The sequence below is a fragment of the Bos grunniens genome, chromosome 11 (genome assembly GCF_055505025.1).
Source record: "Bos grunniens cultivar Pamir isolate PY7600 chromosome 11, Bosgru_T2T1.0, whole genome shotgun sequence".
Lineage (NCBI taxonomy): Eukaryota > Metazoa > Chordata > Mammalia > Artiodactyla > Bovidae > Bos > Bos grunniens.
Window position 1 is genome coordinate 46,457,052 of NC_141175.1, and position 20,632 is coordinate 46,477,683.

The 20,632-nt window shown below is 37.2% G+C and overlaps 1 protein-coding gene across 31 annotated transcripts in view; it reads right to left on the minus strand.

Annotated features, from left to right (window-relative positions):
• The window catches only part of EHBP1 (EH domain binding protein 1), a 580,191-nt gene that overhangs the window by 162,072 nt on the left and 397,487 nt on the right, over positions 1–20,632 (minus strand). For all 31 annotated transcript variants that reach the window (XM_086326384.1, XM_086326385.1, XM_086326386.1 and 28 more), the window contains one exon: positions 8,149–8,338. In XM_086326384.1, the coding sequence (XP_086182510.1) occupies positions 8,149–8,338 (190 nt within the window). The remainder of the gene's footprint in view (positions 1–8,148; positions 8,339–20,632) is intronic.

Below are 20,632 nucleotides of genomic sequence, written 5' to 3' on the forward strand. Positions count from 1 at the left end.
CATTGAATGAAGTTTGGCATTTTATTTTACAAAATAAGTACACATTTATCACTGTATTCAAATAAACTTTGATCTTCATTCCTTTTAATGATTTTCTTTCAAAGTAATGAGGTACTTTCAACTTATATATGAGGAAATTAATAGTTTGGTCATGTGCTTATTGCTTTTCAGCATGAGTGGCCCACAGGCACCATTCTGCACAGTTTTGCATAGACAGATATGGAGGTAAAGAACTTCATATAAGGGGGCCTTTATGTATAAAAACTGAAAAGCATGTTTGTTTTGTGGTTTGAATTTGCTGCTAGGATCAATCAGAGACTGCTGTATGCAACTCTGACTTCAGTATAACCTGGGCTTCTTACAGTTTCTGCAAATTGTAAGTACTCAGAAATATACAAATATAAAACCTGGGTCTCTATAAGAGCATTCGAGAGAGATGTAATAATATGAGTGAAGGCTTGAGTCACTTGGCTGAGCCTTTAGATATGAATAATGTTTCCACTTTCAGAGATGGAGTAAGTGGACGGTGTTTCATTGCTAATCACTGGAGTTCAACTAATCAGGCTTTTTGAGGGAGCCCTTCTCGTGGCTGTGTGGGCGCAGGAGGGCCTAGAGGAGCTATCCCACGTTGAAGGTCAGGAAGGGTGGTGGTGAGGAGATGCCCCTCATCCAAGGTAAAGAACAATGGCTGCGCTTTGTTGGAGGAGCCGTGAAGAGATACCCCACGCTCAAGGTAAGAGAAACCCAAGTAAGACGGTAGGTGTTGCAAGAGGGCATCAGAGGGCAAACACACTGAAACCATAATCACAGAAAACTAGTCAATCTAATCACACTAGGACCACAGCCTTGTCTAACTCAATGAAACTAAGCCATGCCCGTGGGGCAACCCAAGATGGCCGGGTCATGGTGGAGAGATCTGACAGAATGTGGTCCACTGAAGAAGGGAATGGCAAACCACTTCAGTATTCTTGCCTTGAGAACCCCATGAACAGTATGAAAAGGCAAAATGATAGGATACTGAAAGAGGTACTCCCCAGATCAGTAGGTGCCCAATATGCTACTGGAGATCAGTGGAGAAATAACTCCAGAAAGAATGAAGGGATGGAGCCAAGCAAAAAGAATACCCAGCTGTGGATGTGACTGGTGATAGAAGCAAGGATGTGACTGGTGATAGAAGCAAGGTCCGATGCTATAAAGAGCAATATTGCATAGGAACCTGTAATGTCAGGTCCATGAATCAAGGCAAATTGGAAGTGGTCAAACAAGAGATGGTAAGAGTGAATATTGACATTCTAGGAATCAGCGAACTAAAATGGACTGGAATGGGTGAATTTAACTCAGATGACCATTATCTACTACTGTGGGAAGGAATCCCTCAGAAGAAATGGAGTGGCCATCATGATCAACAAAAGAGTCCGAAATGCAGTACTTGGATGCAATCTCAGAAACAACAGAATGATCTCTGTTCGTGTCCAAGGCAAACCATTCAACATCACAGTAATCCAAGTCTATGCCCCAACCAGTAATGCTGAAGAAGCTGAAGTTGAACAGTTCTATAAAAACCTACAACACCTTTTAGAACTAATACCCAAAAAAGATGTCCTTTTCATTATAGGGGACTGGAATGCAAAAGTAGGAAGTCAAGAAACACCTGGAGTAACGGGCAAGTTTGGCCTTGGAATACGGAATGAAGCAGGGCAAAGACTAATAGAGTTTTGCCAAGAAAATGCACTGGTTATAACAAACACCCTCTTCCAAAAACACAAGAGAAGACTCTATACATGGACATCACCCGATGGTCAACACCGAAATCAGATTGATTATATTCTTTGCAGCCAAAGATGGAGAAGCTCTATACAGTCAGCAAAAACAAGACCAGGAGCTGACTGTGGATCAGACCATGAACTCCTTATTGCCAAATTCAGACTGAAATTGAAGAAAATAGGGAAAACCACTAGACCATTCAGGTATGACCTAAATCAAATCCCTTATGATTATACAGTGGAAGTGAGAAATAGATTTAAGGGTGTAGATCTGATAGACAGAGTGCCTGATGAACTATGGAATGAGGTTCGTGACATTATACAGGAGACAGGGATCAAGACCATCCCCATGGAAAAGAAATGCAGAAAAGAAAAATGGCTGTCTGGGGAGGCCTTACAAATAGCTGTGAAAAGAAGAGAAGCGAAAAGCAAAGGAGAAAAGGAAAGATATAAACATCTGAATGCAGAGTTCCAAAGAACAGCAAGAAGAGATAAGAAAGCCTTCTTCAGCGATCAATGCAAAGAAATAGAGGAAAACAACAGAATGGGAAAGACTAGGGATCTCTTAAAGAAAATCAGAGATACCAAAGGAACATTTCATGCAAAGATTAGCTTGATAAAGGACAGAAATGATATGGACCTAACAGAAGCAGAAGATATTAAGAAGAGATGGCAAGAATACACAGAAGAACTGTACAAAAAAGATCTTCACGACCCAGATAATCACGATGGTGTGATCACTGACCTAGAGCCAGACATCCTAGAATGTGAAGTCAAGTAGGCCTTAGAAAGCATCACTACGAACAAAGCTAGTGGAGGTGATGGAATTCCAGTTGAGCTATTCCAAATCCTGAAAGATGATGCTGTGAAAGTGCTGCACTCAATATGCCAGCAAATTTGGAAAACTCAGCAGTGGCCACAGGACTGGAGATCAGTTTTCATTCCAATCCCAAAGAAAGGCAATGCCAAAGAATGCTCAAACTACCACACAATTGCACTCATCTCACACGCTAGTAAAGTAATGCTCAAAATTCTGCAAGTCAGGCTTCAGCAATATGTGAACCGTGAACTTCCAGATGTTCAAGGTGGTTTTAGAAAAGGCAGAGGAACCAGAGACCAAATTGCCAACATCCACTGGATCATTGGAAAAGCAAGAGAGTTCCAGAAAAACACCTATCTCTGCTTTATTGACTATGCCAAAGCCTTTGACTGTGTGGATCACAATGAACTGTGGAAAATTCTGAAAGAGATGGGAATACCAGAACACCTGATCTGCCTCTTGAGAAATTTGTATGCAGGTCAGGAAGCAACAGTTAGAACTGGACATGGAACAACAGACTGGTTGCAAATAGGAAAAGGAGTACGTCAAGGCTGTATATTGTCACCCTGCTTATTTAACTTATATGCAGAGCACATCATGAGAAACGCTGGACTGGAAGAAACACAAGCTGGAATCAAGATTGCCAGGAGAAATATCAATAACCTCAGATATGCAGATGATACCACCCTTATGGCAGAAAGTGAAGAGGAACTAAAAAGCCTCTTGATGAAAGTGAAAGTGGAGAGTGAAAAAGTTGGCTTAAAGCTCAACATTCAGAAAACGAAGATCATGGCATCCGGTCCCATCACTTCATGGGAAATAGATGGGGAAACAGTGGAAATAGTGTCAAACATTATTTTTCTGGGTTCCAAAATCACTACAGATGGTGACTGCAGCCATGAAATTAAAAGGCACTTACTCCTTGGAAGGAAAGTTATGACCAACCTAGATAGCATATTGAAAAGCAGAGACATTACTTTGACAACAAAGGTTCATCTAGTCAAGGCTATGGTTTTTCCTGTGGTCATGTATGGATGTGAGAGTTGGACTGAGAAGAAGGCTGAGGGCTGAAGAATTGATGCATTTGAACTGTGGTGTTGGAGAAGACTCTTGAGAGTCCCTTGGACTGCAAGGAGATCCAACCAGTCCATTCTGAAGGAGATCAACCCTGGGATTTCTTTGGAAGGAATGATGCTGATGCTGAAACTCCAGTACTTTGGCCACCTCATGCGAAGAGTTGACTCACTGGAAAAGACTCTGATGCTGGGAGGCATTGGGGGCACGAGGAGAAGGGGACGACAGAGGATGAGATGGCTGGATGGCATCACTGACTTGATGGTCGTGAGTCTGAGTGAACTCCGGGAGTTGGTGATGGACAGGGAGGCCTGGCGTGCTGCGATTCATGAGGTCGCAAAGAGTCGGACACGACTGAGCGACTGATCTGATCTGATCTGATCTTCTCCACATGATCAGGCTTATTTCACCATCCAATGTGTGGCGGCGGATGGGGGGGGGGGGAGCTTCTCCACGTTATCATAAGTGCAAGTTGAATTTTTAAAAATTCTTTATCATTGACAATTAACTATTTATATTGTGATTTTTATGGAATTAGGTGTACAGTGCTTAGTAAAATACCTTTGTGCTGTATTTGGCAACAAGGTCATTTATGTACCTAAGCTCTTATTATCTGACTCGCATTTTACACTAAGTTGCATGAATCATATCTAGGAGTTCAGAGTTATATACTTATTAACTTAAATTCAGTCAGTAAATGGTGATCAGCCACCATTGAGCCTTATTTATCATTTTATCTTATTGGATGCTTGTGTTTTAAATGTCAGGTTACTTCCCTAAACATTGGTCTTTTTTACCAAGTTGGCTTAAAAAGTGTCATAGTTTTCTCAATTTCCAAATACAGAAATCAATGGTCTGGAGTGAGGAGTTTATATAGATTTATGACACTGGGGGAATCTTAACTGCCTTTAGGTGGGCAGTTTGAATTTTATTTACAATATAAGTATAGGCTTATTATCTGTTTAAATTCTGGTCTTGGCTTTTTTTCCATAAATTTTCTTAAAAATAAGTAGTTTCGGGTTACAGGTGGAGGAAAGTACTCATCTGGCTGAGCGCTCATTCTATGACAGTGATTAGCCTCTGCAGTCAAATGCTACTGAGTGCAGTTTAGCACTTTGTTATCCAAAACAAAATATAAATATTTGGTATAAATATTATTTTATTATTCAACTGAATTTTGAGTCTGTTTTCTTTTCCCAAAAGCTTTATTTGAAATATTGCTTCCTTTTCAATTTAAAAATATAGTAAATAATTGGCCAAGAAGCATATTGTTTTAAGCATCAAAACACTAATTTTAGTATATATATTTTTATATAAAACACACTGTCCTGCTTTCCTAAACAGAACATTGTATACGAAGCATAATAAGACTTTTTCATGTTGACTCAAGGTTGTCAAATGGTCATTATTTTACCAAGCTTTAATACTGCAAACAAAGTCTTCAGGAACTACTTGGATATGCACACATATAAACGCACATACACACACACAAACAAGTCTATTCCTATAATAAGCTCCATGCCACTGTTCTTTTTCAGCTATCATTTATCATTTTTGATTATCATCAATATGCCATTGATTCTAATCTTCTTTATCTCACACATAACTGCAGTTAGTAGTTTTCAATTTCTTACCTTTTTTTTTGGCAATGGTTCATTTTTTTTCCCCCAAATGAAATCTTACATAAATATACAAAATAAAAAGAATTTCCAAAGTGCTATGGAAATGGAACAGAAGACCAAGTTTTCTATTATTAAGCCTCTATACCTGGTTACCACTGCACAACACTAAGGTATCTGATGGAACCCCAGGCCACCACCAAGCTAATACTGCTGGTCAAACCTGAGAGTAACTTTCTCTATTTTGAGGGATGAATTTGGGGGGGAAATGTCATCTAGTATCTTGTACAAAAGGCAACAATAAAAAAAGATCCATGATCTCATTACTCAATAGCCTCTCAGTATAACAAACAAAAAGAGAAAAAAAAACATTTTATAAAATTCAAATATTTAAACAACATAGAAAGGGAAAAAAGGAAAAGAAATGCCTCCTTCAACCTTGTGCATACCCACCATCCCCTCAAGATCTTTCTCCTTAAAGTAAGATCTTTCTCTTACTTGTGAGTCCTTCCAAACTGTATAGGAGCATGCATGTCTGTCTACATGTGTATATGTGTGTGAATAAAGCCTTTTAAATAAAACTTTATACATACAAAAGTTACCATACTATACAGTTATGCACTTTGTTTTTTTCTCATTTAATAATAATATCAGCAATCTTTTTTAAAATTAATCTTTCATAGTTGTGTTTCACACAGTTGAGTTATCCAAATTAACTTCCAGATCAGCAGGTTACTGTGAATACAACTGATTGTGTGTCTGAACACGATGAGGCATTTTCCAAGCAAAGCATGGTGGTAAAATGCTCAGTTTTCCCCATAAAGATAATTTATTCCACAATATGTCTACAACAGAACACCACCCTCAAAATAACATAAAAAATAGCTATATTATACTTCACTACAATAGAATTCAATCACCGTGAGTAACAATATTTCTATGGAAAAATGTATTTAGAGTTCTAACTTGGAACTGGAAATACCTCTCTACAGGTAGAAAGGCACAATGGGAAACGTGGGTTTTAGACTCAAAAAACCTGAATTTTAATCCTGGCACTGTCAATACTAGCTTTATCACTTTGAGCAAGTTACTTAACTAAGGTTCAGTTTCTCAGTGTAAAAAGGAAATAATGGTATTTATTTCTCAGGTTGTTTTGTCGATCAAATGAAGTTATAGAACATTGCCTGGCATACAACAGGGTACCGTTAAATTCCTTTCTATTCACCTATGAAGAGATTTGGAGAAGGCAATGGCACCCCACTCCAGGACTCTTGCCTGGAGAATCCCATGGATGGAGGAGCCTGATAGGCTACAATCCATGGAGTCACTAACAGTCGGACACGACTGAGCAACTTTACTTTCACTTTTCACTTTCATGCACTGGAGAAGGAAATGGCAACCCACTCCAGTGTTCTTGCCTGGAGAATCCCAGGGACAGAGGAGCCTGTTGGGCTGCCGTCTATGGGGTCGCACAGAGTCGGACACGACTGATGCGACTTAGCAGCAGCAGCATGAAGAAATTAGGATTTTGTGATTAGCTTCAAACTTCAATGGCCTACAGAAGGGGGACAGGGAGAGAGAGTAGGCAACAGAATAGAGATTCAGGGAAACAGGACATTTGTAGGTATTCTTGATGGTTAGAATGGATAAAGAATCTAAACATTAGCTTTTTGATTTTGACCAATGCCTCAATTGCCACCTTTATTTTTGCTCTCACGGGTATAGGAATTGACCATCTCTTTTGCTTTATATTTCTATTCTCTACTGCCTTCATTTATAGACTCCACTCCCAACTTCCCTAGCCAATAGCAAGACAGAATTTAGTCCTAGTTTCTCCTCCTGAAGTTACACACAGTTAAACACACCTGATATAAAAACACACACCTGGAGACTGACTTACAGAATGGCAGAGTGAGGACCTCAGTGAACTCACTTCCCCTCAAACAACGAAAATAAAAGCAAACAAACTATTTCAGAACTCTGGCATTTAATGAAAGGCACAGAATGAACTATAAAATACAACAGGAACTACTGAAATTTGATGCCCTTGAGAAAAGCAGCAGCCCAGGCATCTGAGATGGAATATGGTCCAGAGAGCACGTAATTAATGAATATGCCAGTTCCAATCCTGTCTGTTGGCTGAGGGACCTGTGACCTTTATCCTTCTGAGTTCAAGTTCATCTCTTTTCCCCCCTAACTACCTGTGAGAATTAAATAATATCATATGGTAACAACAACAACACACTCATGAGTACTGTCGTGAGTTATTTACCTTAAAAGACTTGCTAAATCCAACATCTCTACCTTTCAAATGAAAGATATACTATTTGCAGTCAAACCATTTAGAAGCTTTAGACTTTGTTCTAAGACTGCGCTTTACCTTTCCATGAAGTTATTATCCATTAACATTTCTAAAAAAGAATGACAATAAGGCCACAATTGTTATCTGACATAAATCAAAGGGACAATATTGAAATTCTTCAGCAGAGTATTTCTCTGCACTGGGTGTCAATCTTTCTGGTAACATTTCTCAAAAAGATGATTTCTGTTCTTTCCTCTATATTAGAGTAACCTGTCTATCATGACTAGCTACTTTAGAGTATATCCTTTTTTCAAAGCACCAACGCTACAATTATACTGCCTTTCTCCCTCTGACTTCAAAACAGCATTTAAAAAGCAAATCTTAACCCAGACAATCCAATCTATAACGTACTATAAATTTATAGACTTCCAAATGTATATACTATGTTGCAGTATAATGGATTTACTTATATTTTTTTATACCATCAAAATATTAATAGCTAACCATAACTGTTCTTAATTTGAAAACAAACAAACATTAATATATGTTTTAATAAGATTAAACTCCTACCTTAGGAGAAGTGGAGAGATCTCTTCCTGCAGAAACACCTGTGTTTTCATTTACTCCTCCTGTCTTTGGTGAGATGGCTGGTGGGGCTGGGGCTTTTCTTTTTACTCTCCTTTCAGTTTCCAGTTCTTGAACTGGACTTAGCAAATTGTTTGGAGGAGGAGTCGGTTTAGGTTCATAAAAAGGATTTGATCTAAATGAAAAGGATTTACTGTTAATCTTTATAAAAATAGTTTATTCCCAACTAAAATACTGTAATACCTTTATTTATAAAACTAGAACATACTGAAAATCATAAGGAAAAACCCAAACCAATGATAACTTACAATTTGGAAATAGGCACAATTAATCTTTTGTTTTGTAAATCATTAACAATAAAATCTTCCCTTTTAAGAAGTATTTTAAAATCTTTAAAATACAAAGTCACACTCAGCTCGCTATATACAGACCCTTGGGAAAATGTTTGTAATGAAAGTAAATCCTATGTATTCTCCACATCCACAGAAAAGGAAATAAGATGAGGAAACATTTATTTTTTAATGCTCCTCTCACCAAACCTTTTTTCCCTTGCATTTCATCTCTTCCTCTGTGTTAAAATTCACTTGTTAGGTACTATCCTTTAGAAGTTCATTCAGTGAAGCTCTTTTAATAGCAAATTCTCCCAGGCACTGAAAATGTCTTTATTTCAGTCTCATACTTAAATGATAGTTTAGCTGGGTAGTTTATTCTAGTTGTTAGTTAATTCACCTCAGTGCTTTGAAATAGTAGCCCACTGTTGGCTTGCTGCTAAGTCACTTCAGTCACGTTGACTCTGTGGACCCCATAGATGGCAGCCCACCAGGCTCCCCCATCCCTGGGATTCTCCAGGCAAGAATACTGGAGTGAGTTGCCATTTCCTTCTCCAATGCATAAAAGTGAAAAGTCAAAGGGAAGTCACTCAGTCGTGTCAGACTCTCAGCAACCCCATGGACTGCAGCCTACCAGGCTCCTCTGTCCATGGGATTTTCCAGGCAAGAGTACTGAAGTAGGGTGTCATTGCTTTGTCCACTGTTGGCTTAGTACTGTTCTTTTGTAATTTATCTCGTTTCTGGTTGTTGTTAAGGTCTCCTTATGTCTGGTTTTGAGCAATCTTACTACAACATGTCTAAATGTGTACTTCTTTTAATTTATCTGGCTTCAGACTCCTTGAATTTTCCTGAGTCTGGAGACTCACGTGTTTCAGTAGTTCTGAAAAATCATCAGCCATTATGCCTTTGATAGCCTCTTTGTTATTTTCTCTATTCTTTTCGCTAGAAAATCGTTATCAAATTATGTTGAATTACCTCTTTCCTACATATTTTTACAAATTTTTATATCTCCTGTGTTACATTCTGAATAACTCCTTCACATTCTTCGCAAGATCCAGTTAACCTTTTCTTGTTTCATTGTGTCTAATTTAATGTTTGATTCTCTATGAATTTTAATTTCATAAGCATATTTCTTTATATGGCTTGTGTATAATACCTTAGGTACAGAGATTTGAGTCATTAATCATTTATACATATTTGTTTTATAGTCTCTATCTGATAAATCTATCATTTGAATTGCTTGCATTTATAATACTGGTCTTGACTCTTCCCTTAGTAAACTATTTCCTTGTGTATTTTGTAATTCTAGATTGTGAGTTCAGGACTTGTTGAGGAAATCCTGTGTAGTCTGAGCTAGGACTGCCTCTGTTCAGTGTTTCATGCTTGCATTTGCCAAGTAGTTTAGGAGCTACTTTGTTTCTTATTTTCTTGGCTTGGTGGGGGGATCCCAGACTATCCTGCCAACATAACATCAAATCCACATGAGGGTAGGTTTATGCTTATAACTTCCTAGAGAAGTTTTTTTTCTTTACCTAGAGTTTAGGTCCAGACAGAAAATCTTCCTTTCCTGATAACTCTCTTTATGAGTAGATATTTACCCAGTTGAAAGAAGTGAAAAGAAAGTGAAAGTCGCTCAGTCATGTGTGACTTTTTGCGACTCCATGGACTGTAGGCCACTAGGCTCCTCTGTCTATCGAACTCTTCAGGCAAGAATATAGGAGTGGATTGCCATTCCCTTCTCCAGGAGATCTTCCCGATCCAGGGGTTGAAGCCAGGTCTCTTGCATTTAAGGCGGTTTCTTTACCATTTGGGGCTTCCCTGATAGCTCAGTTGGTAAAGAATTTGCCTGCAATGCTGGAGACTCTGGTTCAATTCCTGGGGTGGGAAGATCCACTGCAAGAAGGGACAGGTTATCTACTTCAGTATTCTTGGGCTTCCCTTGTGGCTCAGCTGGTAAACAATCCGCCTGTGATATAGGAGACCTGGGTTCAATCCCTGGGTTGGGAAGATCTCCTGGAGAAGGTAAAGGCTACCCACTCCAGTATTCTGGCCTGGAGAATTCCATGGACTGTATAGTCCATGGGGTTGCAAAGAGTCAGACACAACTGAGCAAATTTCACATCCTTTACCACTTGAGCCACCAGGAAAGCTAGTCAGTCATCCATAAACACAAGTATCTGGTATATACAATGATTATTCTTCCTATTCCGATTATAATATTACTATTATAATAAAAGTAATAAATTTATATTTTGGTTATTTTTATTAGTTTGTTGCAATTTTTTTTTTTTTTTTTGGCAATACCATTCTGTTCCCAAGAGTTCAATATCTTGTATGCACAGTAACAATAGCATTTCTGAGTCTACAAGGCTAAGACACAAACCACCCAAACATAATAAGTATACCAAGGGAACTCCATCTAGTTATATAAGGTCTGTACTGGTAATAGCATTCTGTATTCAATTATGTACATTCTTTTAACTGCAACAGAAGTAGATTCATTTAAAACCAATAACCAAGTATCTACATCTCTGCCTAACAACAGTCAGCTCTCATGAGACTCTGGGTACCAAGTAATCTAAACCAGAGAGGTGAAATAAACCATACTCGTATGTCACTCTCACTCTGCACTAGTTGCAACAGTTAGTGTCATGAGACTCCTTCTCATTGAGCTGGAGATATAGCCTCAGAATCTCTCTTACCTCTGCTCAGGCCTTACCAAGTTATTTATCAAACATTAAAAGTAGTTTAAAGGGAGGTAAAAATAAAGAAATGGGATTAAAAAGAATTTAACTCCAAAAATTAGAAAATGAAAAAAAGTCTCCCCTCTCCCCCTCAAAACTTATTCTTTGCTATCTGATGTTAAATGTTTCAGTACTGAACAAACCCACTTCAATCTAAGTGAATTAATTGACATGTGAACTATTTGGGTGATATTTTAAAAAATAATTCCTGATTACATCTCTCTATAATTTCCACAGAAGTCCGTAACATGGTAGCTGCCACAATAATCATTATTAACTTGCCATATAAGTATGATTAGTTTTAAGAAAAATTTTGAGGATTTAAGGATCAGTTCATCTCAGTCACTCAGTCATGTCCGACTCTTTGTGACCCCATGGGCTGCAGCACACCAGGCCTCCCTGTCCATCACCAACTCCCAGAGATTACCCAAATTCATGTCCATTGAGTCGGTGATGCCATCCAACCATTTCATCCTCTGTCATCCCCTTCTCATCCTGCCTTCAATCTTTGCCAGCATCAGTGTCTTTTCAAATGAGTCAGCTCTTTGCATCAGGTGGCCAAAGTATTGGAGTTTCAGCTTCAACATCAGTCCTTCCAATGAACACCCAGGACTGATCTCCTTTTAAGATGGACTGGTTGGATCTCCTTGCAGACCAAGGGACTCTGAAGAGTCTTCTCCAACACCACAGTTCAAAAGCATCAATTCTTTGGCGCTCAGCTTTCTTTATAGTCCAACTCTCACATCCATGCATGACTACCGGAAAAACCATAGCCTTGACTAGATGGACATTTGTTGACAAAGTAATGTCTCTGCTTTTTAATATCTTTTCTAGGTTGGTCATAACTTTCCTTCCAAGGAGTAAGCGTCTTTTAATTTCATGGCTGTAGTCACCATCTGCAGTGATTTTGGAGCCCCCCAAAATAAAGTCTGTCACTGTTTCCACTCTTTCCCCATCTATTTGCCATGATGTGATAGGCCCAGATGCCACGATCTTACTTTTCTGAATGCTGAGGTTTAAGCCAACTTTTCACTCTCCTCTTTCACTCTTATCAAGAAGATCTTCAGTTCTTCTTCACTTTCTGCCATAAGGGTGGTGTCATCTGCATATCTGAGGTTACTGAAATTTCTCCAGGCCATCTTGATTCCAGCTTGTGCTTCATCCAGCCCAGCGTTTCTCATGATGTACTCTGCATATAAGTTAAATAAGCAGGGTGACAATATATAGCCTTGACATACTCCTTTCCCTATTTAGAACCAGTCTGTTGTTCCATGTCCAGTTCTAACTTGCTTCCTGACCTGCATACAGGTTTCTCAGGAGGCAGGTCAGCTGGTCTAGTATTCCCATCTCTTTAAGGATTTTCCACAGCTTGTTGTGATCCACACAGTCAAAGGCTTTGGCATAGTCAATAAAGTAGAAATAGATGTTTTTCTGTAACTCTCTAGCCTTCCGATGATTGCCTTCCACCTGCCAGCAGATGTTGGCAATTTGATCTCTGGTTCCTCTGCCTTTTCTAAAACCACCTTGAACATCTGGAAGTTCACAGTTCACGTATTGCTGAAGCCTGGCTTGGAGAATTTTGAGCATTACTTTACTAGCGTGTGAGATGAGTGCAATTGTGCAGTAGTTTGAGCATTCTTTGGCATTGCCTTTCTTTGGGATTGGAATAAAAACTGACCTTTTCCAGTCCTGTGGCCACTGCTGAGTTTTCCAAACTTGTTGGCGAATTGAGGTCAGCACTTTCACAGCATCATCTTTTAGGATTTGGAATAGCTCAACTGGAATTCCATCACCTCCACTAGTTTTGTTCGTGTGATGCTTCCTAAGGCCCACTTGACATCACATTCCAGGATGTCTGGCTCTAGGTGAGTGATCACACCATCGTGATTACCTGGGTCATGAAGATCTTTTTTGTATAGTTCTTCTGTGTATTCTTGCTACCTCTTTTTAATATCTTCTGCTTCTGTTAGGTCCATACCATTTCTGTTCTTGATCCCTCTCTCCTGTACAACGTCATGAACCTCCATCCATAGTTCATCAGACACTCTTGTCTATCAGATCTTCCCCCTTAAATCTATTACTCACTTCCATTCTATAATCGTTAGGGATTTGATTTAGGTCATACCTGAATGGTCTAGTGGTTTTCCCCACTTTCTTCAATTTCAGTCTGAATTTGGCAATAGGAGTTCATGATCTGAGCTACAGTCAGCTCCCAGTCTTGTTTTTGCTCACTGTTTAGAGTTTCTCTATCTTTGGCTGCAAAGAATATAGTCAATCTGATTTTGTTGTTGGCCATCTGGTGATGTCCATGTGTAGAGTTCTCTTGACCAGTGCGTTCTCTTGACCAGTGCGTTCTCTTGCCAAAACTCTATTATCCTTTGCCCTGCTTCATTCCGTACTCCTAGGCCAAATTTTCCTGTTACTCCAGGTGTTTCTTGACTTCCCAGTTTTGCATTCCAGTCTCCTATAATGAAAAGGACATCTTTTTTGGGTGTTAGTTCTAAAAAGTCTTGTAGGTCTTCATAGAACTGTCAACTTCAGCTTCTTCAGTGTTACTGGTCGCGGCATAGCTTGGATTACCGTGATATTGAATGAGTTGCCTTGGAAAGAAACAGAGATCATTCTGTCGTTTTTGAGATTGCATCCAAGTACTGCATTTCAGACTCTTGTTGACTATGATGGCTACTCCATTTCTTCTAAGGGATTCTTGCCCACAGTAGTAGATATTTAGTGGTCATCTGTGTTCAATTTACCCATTCCAATCCATTTTAGCTTGCTGATTCTTGAAATGTCAACGTTCACTCTTTCCATGTCCTGTTTGACCACTTCCAATTTGCCTTGATTCACAGATTTAACATTCCAGGTTCCTATGCACTATTGCTCTTCACAGCATCAGATGTTGCTTCTATCACCAGTTATTGCTTTTGCTTTGGCTCCATCTCTTCATTATTTCTGGATTTATTTCTCCACTGATCTCCAGTAGTATACTGGGCACATTGCAAAGGATTTGTACTTAACAGAAGAAAATGACAAAATGCCTTAAGACAGGCAATTTTTCAGTGTGTTTTATATAACTGAATTTACAATATTGAGTTGCATTCAACTTTTATTTAACTTATTTAGTATTACACAGATATCTAGAACTATCCTTTTTCTTCACATCTCTCCGCCTCCCTCTAACCACTTGAATTTTGGTATACTTTGTATTTAGACAAATGTTTTTCTGCATTGATAAATATGATCATGTAATTCTTATTCTTTAGTTTATCAACATGGTAGATTATACTGATTAATTTTCAAATATTAAAACAGCCTGGTATTCCTGAGATAAACTTTACCTATTCATGGTGTATAATTCATTTTGTTGAATTATGTCTGACAATATTCTGTTAAGGAACATTCATGAGGGATACTGGTCTGTAGTTTTATTTTTTTGTGTCCTGTTGTTGTCTGGTTTTGGTATCAAGGTAATACTAATTTCGTAAAGGAATTGGAAAGTGTCTCCTCATCTATTTTCTGAAAGAGACTGTGCAGAATTGGTAATTATTATTCTTTAAATGTTTCATAGAATTCTCCTGCGAAAAGAAAGTCTGGAAATTTCTTTTTGGAGAGCTTTAAAATTATAAGTGAAGTAAAGTGAAGTTGCTCAGTCGTGTCTGACTCTTTGCGACCCCATGGACTGTAGCCCACCAGGCTCCTCTGTCCATGGGATTTTCCAGGCAATAGTACTGGAGTGGATTGCCATTTCCTTCTCCAGGTTAAAATTATAAACTGAATTTTAAAAATCATTTTTATGGCTATTGAGCTTATATATTTCATATTGGCTGAGTTACAGTTGTCTTTCTTGAGAAAGTGGCCCATTTCATTGAAGTTGTCAAATTTATGTGTGTAAACTTTCTTTTGTGGTATTCTCTTGTTATCTTTGTGTGTCTGCAGGGTCTGTAGTGATATCCCTGGTTGCATTTCTGGTATTGGTAATTTGTATCCTCTCTTTTTTCTTTATCGGTTCTGCTACAAGTTATGCTATGATCAATTTTATCAATCTTTTCAAAGAACTACTGCTTTGTGACATTGATTTTTTTTTCCCTCTGTTGCTTTTCTGTTTTCAGTTGCATTGATTTCTGCTCTTTATTTCCTTTCTTCTGATTGCTTTGTGTATTTGCTCTTCTTTTTCTAGGTTCTTGATGTGGCTGCAAAGAGCCGGACGCAACTGAGCCCACACAAATTTTTCCCTCCTTGGTAATGACAAAAATTACATAATTTCGGAGAGTGTTTTGCCTATGTTCTCCTCTAGGAGTTTTATAAAGGGATGGTACAGGGAGGGAGGAGGGAGGAGGGTTCAGGATGGGGAACACGTGTATACTTGTGGCTGATTCATGTCGATATATGGCAAAACCAATATTGTAAAATTAAAAAATAAAATAAAAAAATTACATAATTTCTAATAAGTACATTTAAAAATACTTGAACAGCATTTTTAGTAAGGAAAAATTATTAAAGGAATTAGCATAATTTCCACATTCTGTTAATCAACTCTGATCTGAATCATCTATTTCAAGGCATCTCATATCACTATGAATAAACAAGAATTATTTTTATTCTTGTACTGTTCAAAAGTAATACATTAGTAGTATCATTAATTCATTGTGAATTAAAAACTCAGTTATATTAAGTGGAAAATTGGACAGAGTAACTTTAAATGATATTATTCATTTTTTAAAAAAACATAAGAAAAAGTATTACAGAAAGAAGAACTAACGTTGATTAGAAATAGGGTTAGCAAACACAGTGAACAAAGTGTGGAGTGAAACTTATACTCTCTTCCTCTCACTTTGAAAGTTTATATTTTTTTGGGAAAACAATTCAATAGTATTAAAATAAGCGTGTGGCTTTTCTGATTAAACTTCAATGACAACTTCCCTTGAGAAATCGATGTACACCCACACCAATGATTTCATGTTGGACCTCAAAAGTTCATCTCATAAATGCTTTGAAAAATATTATTGCTCTATCACTTCTCAGTTTTCCTACATAACTGCAAGGGCTGAACTAACCCCCAACATGAGAAAACTGAGAAAACCATACAGTTGATAAGTGTAAAGGACAACTGCTAAAGCCACTTAAGTATGCATACATTCTCTTGGAGCTGACAGGTACGCTGAATTTCTGAAGGCTGTTTTACACATCACAGAACTCAGCACTATTTGTTTGTGATAGTTTTATGTCAGAAGACACAGGAAGAGTTTGGTAATGGAAGATGAGTCATACAGGCATCTTGATGAAAAGTCATAAGCTTATTATTGAAGTAAGAACAACTTCTGGAAGATTTTTGCCACTTAATTTGGACCTATGAACTTCTAGAGACAAGGATGAGAAATACCAGGTAAGTAATTAACACAGAGTTCTTCCTGAACATTAGTAGCTGACAAGCAACCTTTGAGATTTATGGATAATGTTCCTACAAAAAAAGCTGAGTGTTTGTAGGCTCCTCTGGTAACCTCAGATGATTGAGCAATTCAGAATGTTCTTTACTCATGGGAAACTTGTAAAGGCTGTGACTTTCATGTAGAAAAAGAATGGTCAAAAGGAAACACCTAGTCATTCTGATTTTAGTTTTTATTAAGGCATTTTAAAAGTTTAAGCAAACATTAAATGTCTCTTTAATTTGTTAATAGGAGAGAGCAGGGTGTGTGTACATTGTGTAATATTCATGCATCTTGGAGTGACTGAATGTTTGTCTTTAAAGTTTGCATTTACATTCAAATACTCTAGGTGTGTGGTTATTACTCAGCACCTACACCACCCATGAGAAATTTTATTTTGATCACACATTAGCCATTTCAAAGAAAACAAATACAACAACTTCAGCTAGAGCCAACTTTTTCAACTCCTGTATAGTTATTATTTAGTATTGAGATCTCAACCTGGGTTTTGAATCAGATGATTGTCATGACATAATTCCTGTTCTTATAGGAGGTAAGAACTATTTTTTAGTTTTATTAAAACCTAGCTATGCCCATGGAAGCATGTAGCACATGTGAGAGTTATTACCCATGTGCTGTAAAATGAGCAAAGGTTAAGAAATGCAGTTCCAGGGCAACAGAAAACAAGTCAACTACCTTCTTCTTTCAAATAAGCCTTACAAATATTTAAACTTGGTTATTATAGTTCCCTTAAACCACTTCTTTACTAAGTCAAACAGTCCCTATGTCCTCAGTCACTGCTCATTTGATGTGGTTTCTGAAGATTTTAATGACTGTTCACTCTACTCTGTTAATGCTTTGAATCATCAATGCCCCTTGTAAAGTGCAGCACCTAGAAGCAAAGTAATGCTCAAAATGGGAGTTGACCAATGTACAGGAGAGGGATGACATTTCTTACTGCACAAAGCAAATGCTCCCAATTTTTGTACATCAAAGGAGCCTTTTTATTATTCTCCTCTCAACCCATATATCCCATATTTTGAAAAAATTTCCTACTACACTGCATTTTGAAAGAAATAACTATTTTTCTTAAGGTCTAAATAACATCAGTTCAATGCAATTCAGTATTTCCAAGGAAAACAAAGACCCATATAGCCACTGTAAGCAAATATCATTATTTAGCTTTTCAAAAATGTAAAATATTCTGTAGATCTCCCCTGTTTCACATCAATTATTTTCATCAAACAAACCTAAAGCCCAAGAAATCTAGGCTAGGAATCACTCATGTGACAGACTATTTCCGTTAATAAAATTAAATATTGCTGTGGGTTTTTGTTTTTTTTTAACAGCTTTATTTAGGTATGATTGATATACATGGCACATATTTAAAAAGTATAACTTGATGAGTTTTTTATATATGCACATAAGCGTGAAACCATCAGCACGATCAAGACTACAAACATTTCCAATTCTCCAAAAGTTTCCTTGCATCCCTTTTAATCCATCCATCCCTCCCTCCACCTCCAGTCTCAGGCAACTATGGGTCTACTTTCTCTCATTACAGACTGTTTGTATTTTCTAGTTTTAAATAAAGGATATCATATAGTATATGCTCTTTTTTGGTCTGACTTCTTTCGGTCAGCATAACAACTTTCAAACTGATCCATGCACTTATATGTATCAATAATTTGTTCCTTATTACTGAGCAGTATTCCACTGTTACGCATACACTACAATTTGCTTATTTATTTGACTATTGGTGGACACTGGGGTTATTACCATATCTTGCTATTATGATAAATAAAGCTGTTAAATATTCATGTATATGAGTTTTTGTGGACATACGCTTTGATTTCTTTTGGTTAAATACCTAGGAATGGGATGGTTAGGTCAATAGGAATATGTTTAACTTTTTCAAAAACGGGAAATTTTTTTTTTCTAAAATAGCTACATTTAGAACTTTGAGAGTTCTGAGAGTACCAGTGCCTCCATGTCCCTGACAGTATCTTGTATAGTAAAGTCTTTTAAATTTGAGCAATTCAGGTGGGTGTGTGCTGGTATCTTACATGGTTTTAATTTGCATTTCCTTGATGACTAAGATGTTGAACAACTTTTTATGTACACATCGGCTATTCTTGTATCTTCTGTGAAATGTCTGTTCAAATCTTTTCTCTCTTTAAAAAAGACGGTCTGTCTTATCACTGAGCTAGCGTTCTTTACATATACTTGATAGAAGTCTTGACTGATAGGTATTTTACAAAAAAGTCTGGCTACACTGTGGCATGCCTTTTTATCTTCACATGTATTTTTTAAACAGCAAAAGATTTAACTTTAAAGAAGTCTAAATTATAACTTTTTTACTTTCACTTTTTTTTTTTTGCATTCTATTCAAGAAATTTTTGCCTAATTCATTTTTCTCCTATGTTTTCTTCTAAAAGTTCCCATGTTTCAGTTTTCACTTTTAGGTATATGATCTACTTTTAGTAAAATTTTATATTTGTTGTGAGGTAAGGACTGCAGTTCTTTTCTGGAGGGGTTGGGGGAAATAGACCTTTAATTATTTGAGCACCATTTGTTGTAAAGATTATCCTTGCCTGACTTCCTGTGCTGCTTTTGTCAAAAATCAATTGGCAATATATGTGTGGGTCTAGCTATAGATTTATTTATGTTCTCTTTCATTTAACTATATGTTTACTTTTAAGCCAATACTAGAATGTCTTGGTTAATGAGTCTTGAAACTGGGTAGTGTAAATACTCAAACTTTATTCTTTTACAAAATTCTTTTGGCTATTCTAGGTCCATCATATTTCTGTATACATTTTAGAATTAGCCTTATCAATTATTACAGAAAATACACCAAAATTTTGATTAGGATAGAACTGAATCTATGGATCAGTTTGACTCTATGGCTATAACATTTCTCTCCATTTATTTGTCTCAGCAATGTTTAATTGTTTTCAGCACACAGGTATTGCATTGAACATCTTCGTCCAAATTTATCCCTGAGTTTTGGTTTATTTATTTATTTTTTTTTTGGATGCTTTTATATATGGTATTCTAGAATTTTCTACTTCTGATTGTTAATTGTTACTATTGAGAAATACATCTGAATTTATAAATTGATATTGTATCCTTTACCTTGCTAAATTTACTTTTTAGTTATAGTAGTCTTTGTAGAAATTCCTTATAATTTTCTACATAAATGATTGTCATCCGTGAAAAAAAGATAGTACTGTATATCTTCAAATAACATGTATAAAAAGCTTAAAACAGTATTCAATTTCCCCATGCTCAGCCCTTGTGTGACTACTGTCATTTGTTTTATTTCTACCCCTATCCAAAACCCAGAATATACTGTTATTTACACTTTAAATGATCAATTATCTTTTAAAGAGATTTTTAAAAATAAGACATGTATTTTATATATATTCTATTTGCCACTTCCTGTGCTGATCATTCCTTTGTGTAGATCCAAATTTCCAAATACTGTCATTTTTCTCCTGCCTGAAGGATTTCCTTGTAACATTTTTTGCAAAGCATGTCTGATAATGATGAGTTCTCTCAGGTTTTGCATGTCTGGACATGTCCATTATTTTGACTTTTTTTTTTTCCCCTGGAAATAAAAATTTGTTTTGGCAGGTTTTTTTCTTTTTCCTGGACTATGTATCAGAGGGTAAAAGCATCTGCCTGCAATGCGGGAAACCTGGGTTCCATCCCTGGGTCGGGAAGATTCCCTGGAGGAGGAAATGGCAACCCACTCCAGTACTCTTGACTGGAAAATTCCATGGATGGAGGAACCTTGTGCATCCATGAGGTCACAAAGAGTTGGACACGACTGAGTGACTTTTCTTACTTTCTTTCAGTAGTTATATATTACCCCAACTATCTTCTAACTTGAATTGCTTTTGTTAAGAAGCCTGGGTACAGTTTTCTTCATCATTCTTGTGGTTCATCCAGCTGCTCATACCTGTAG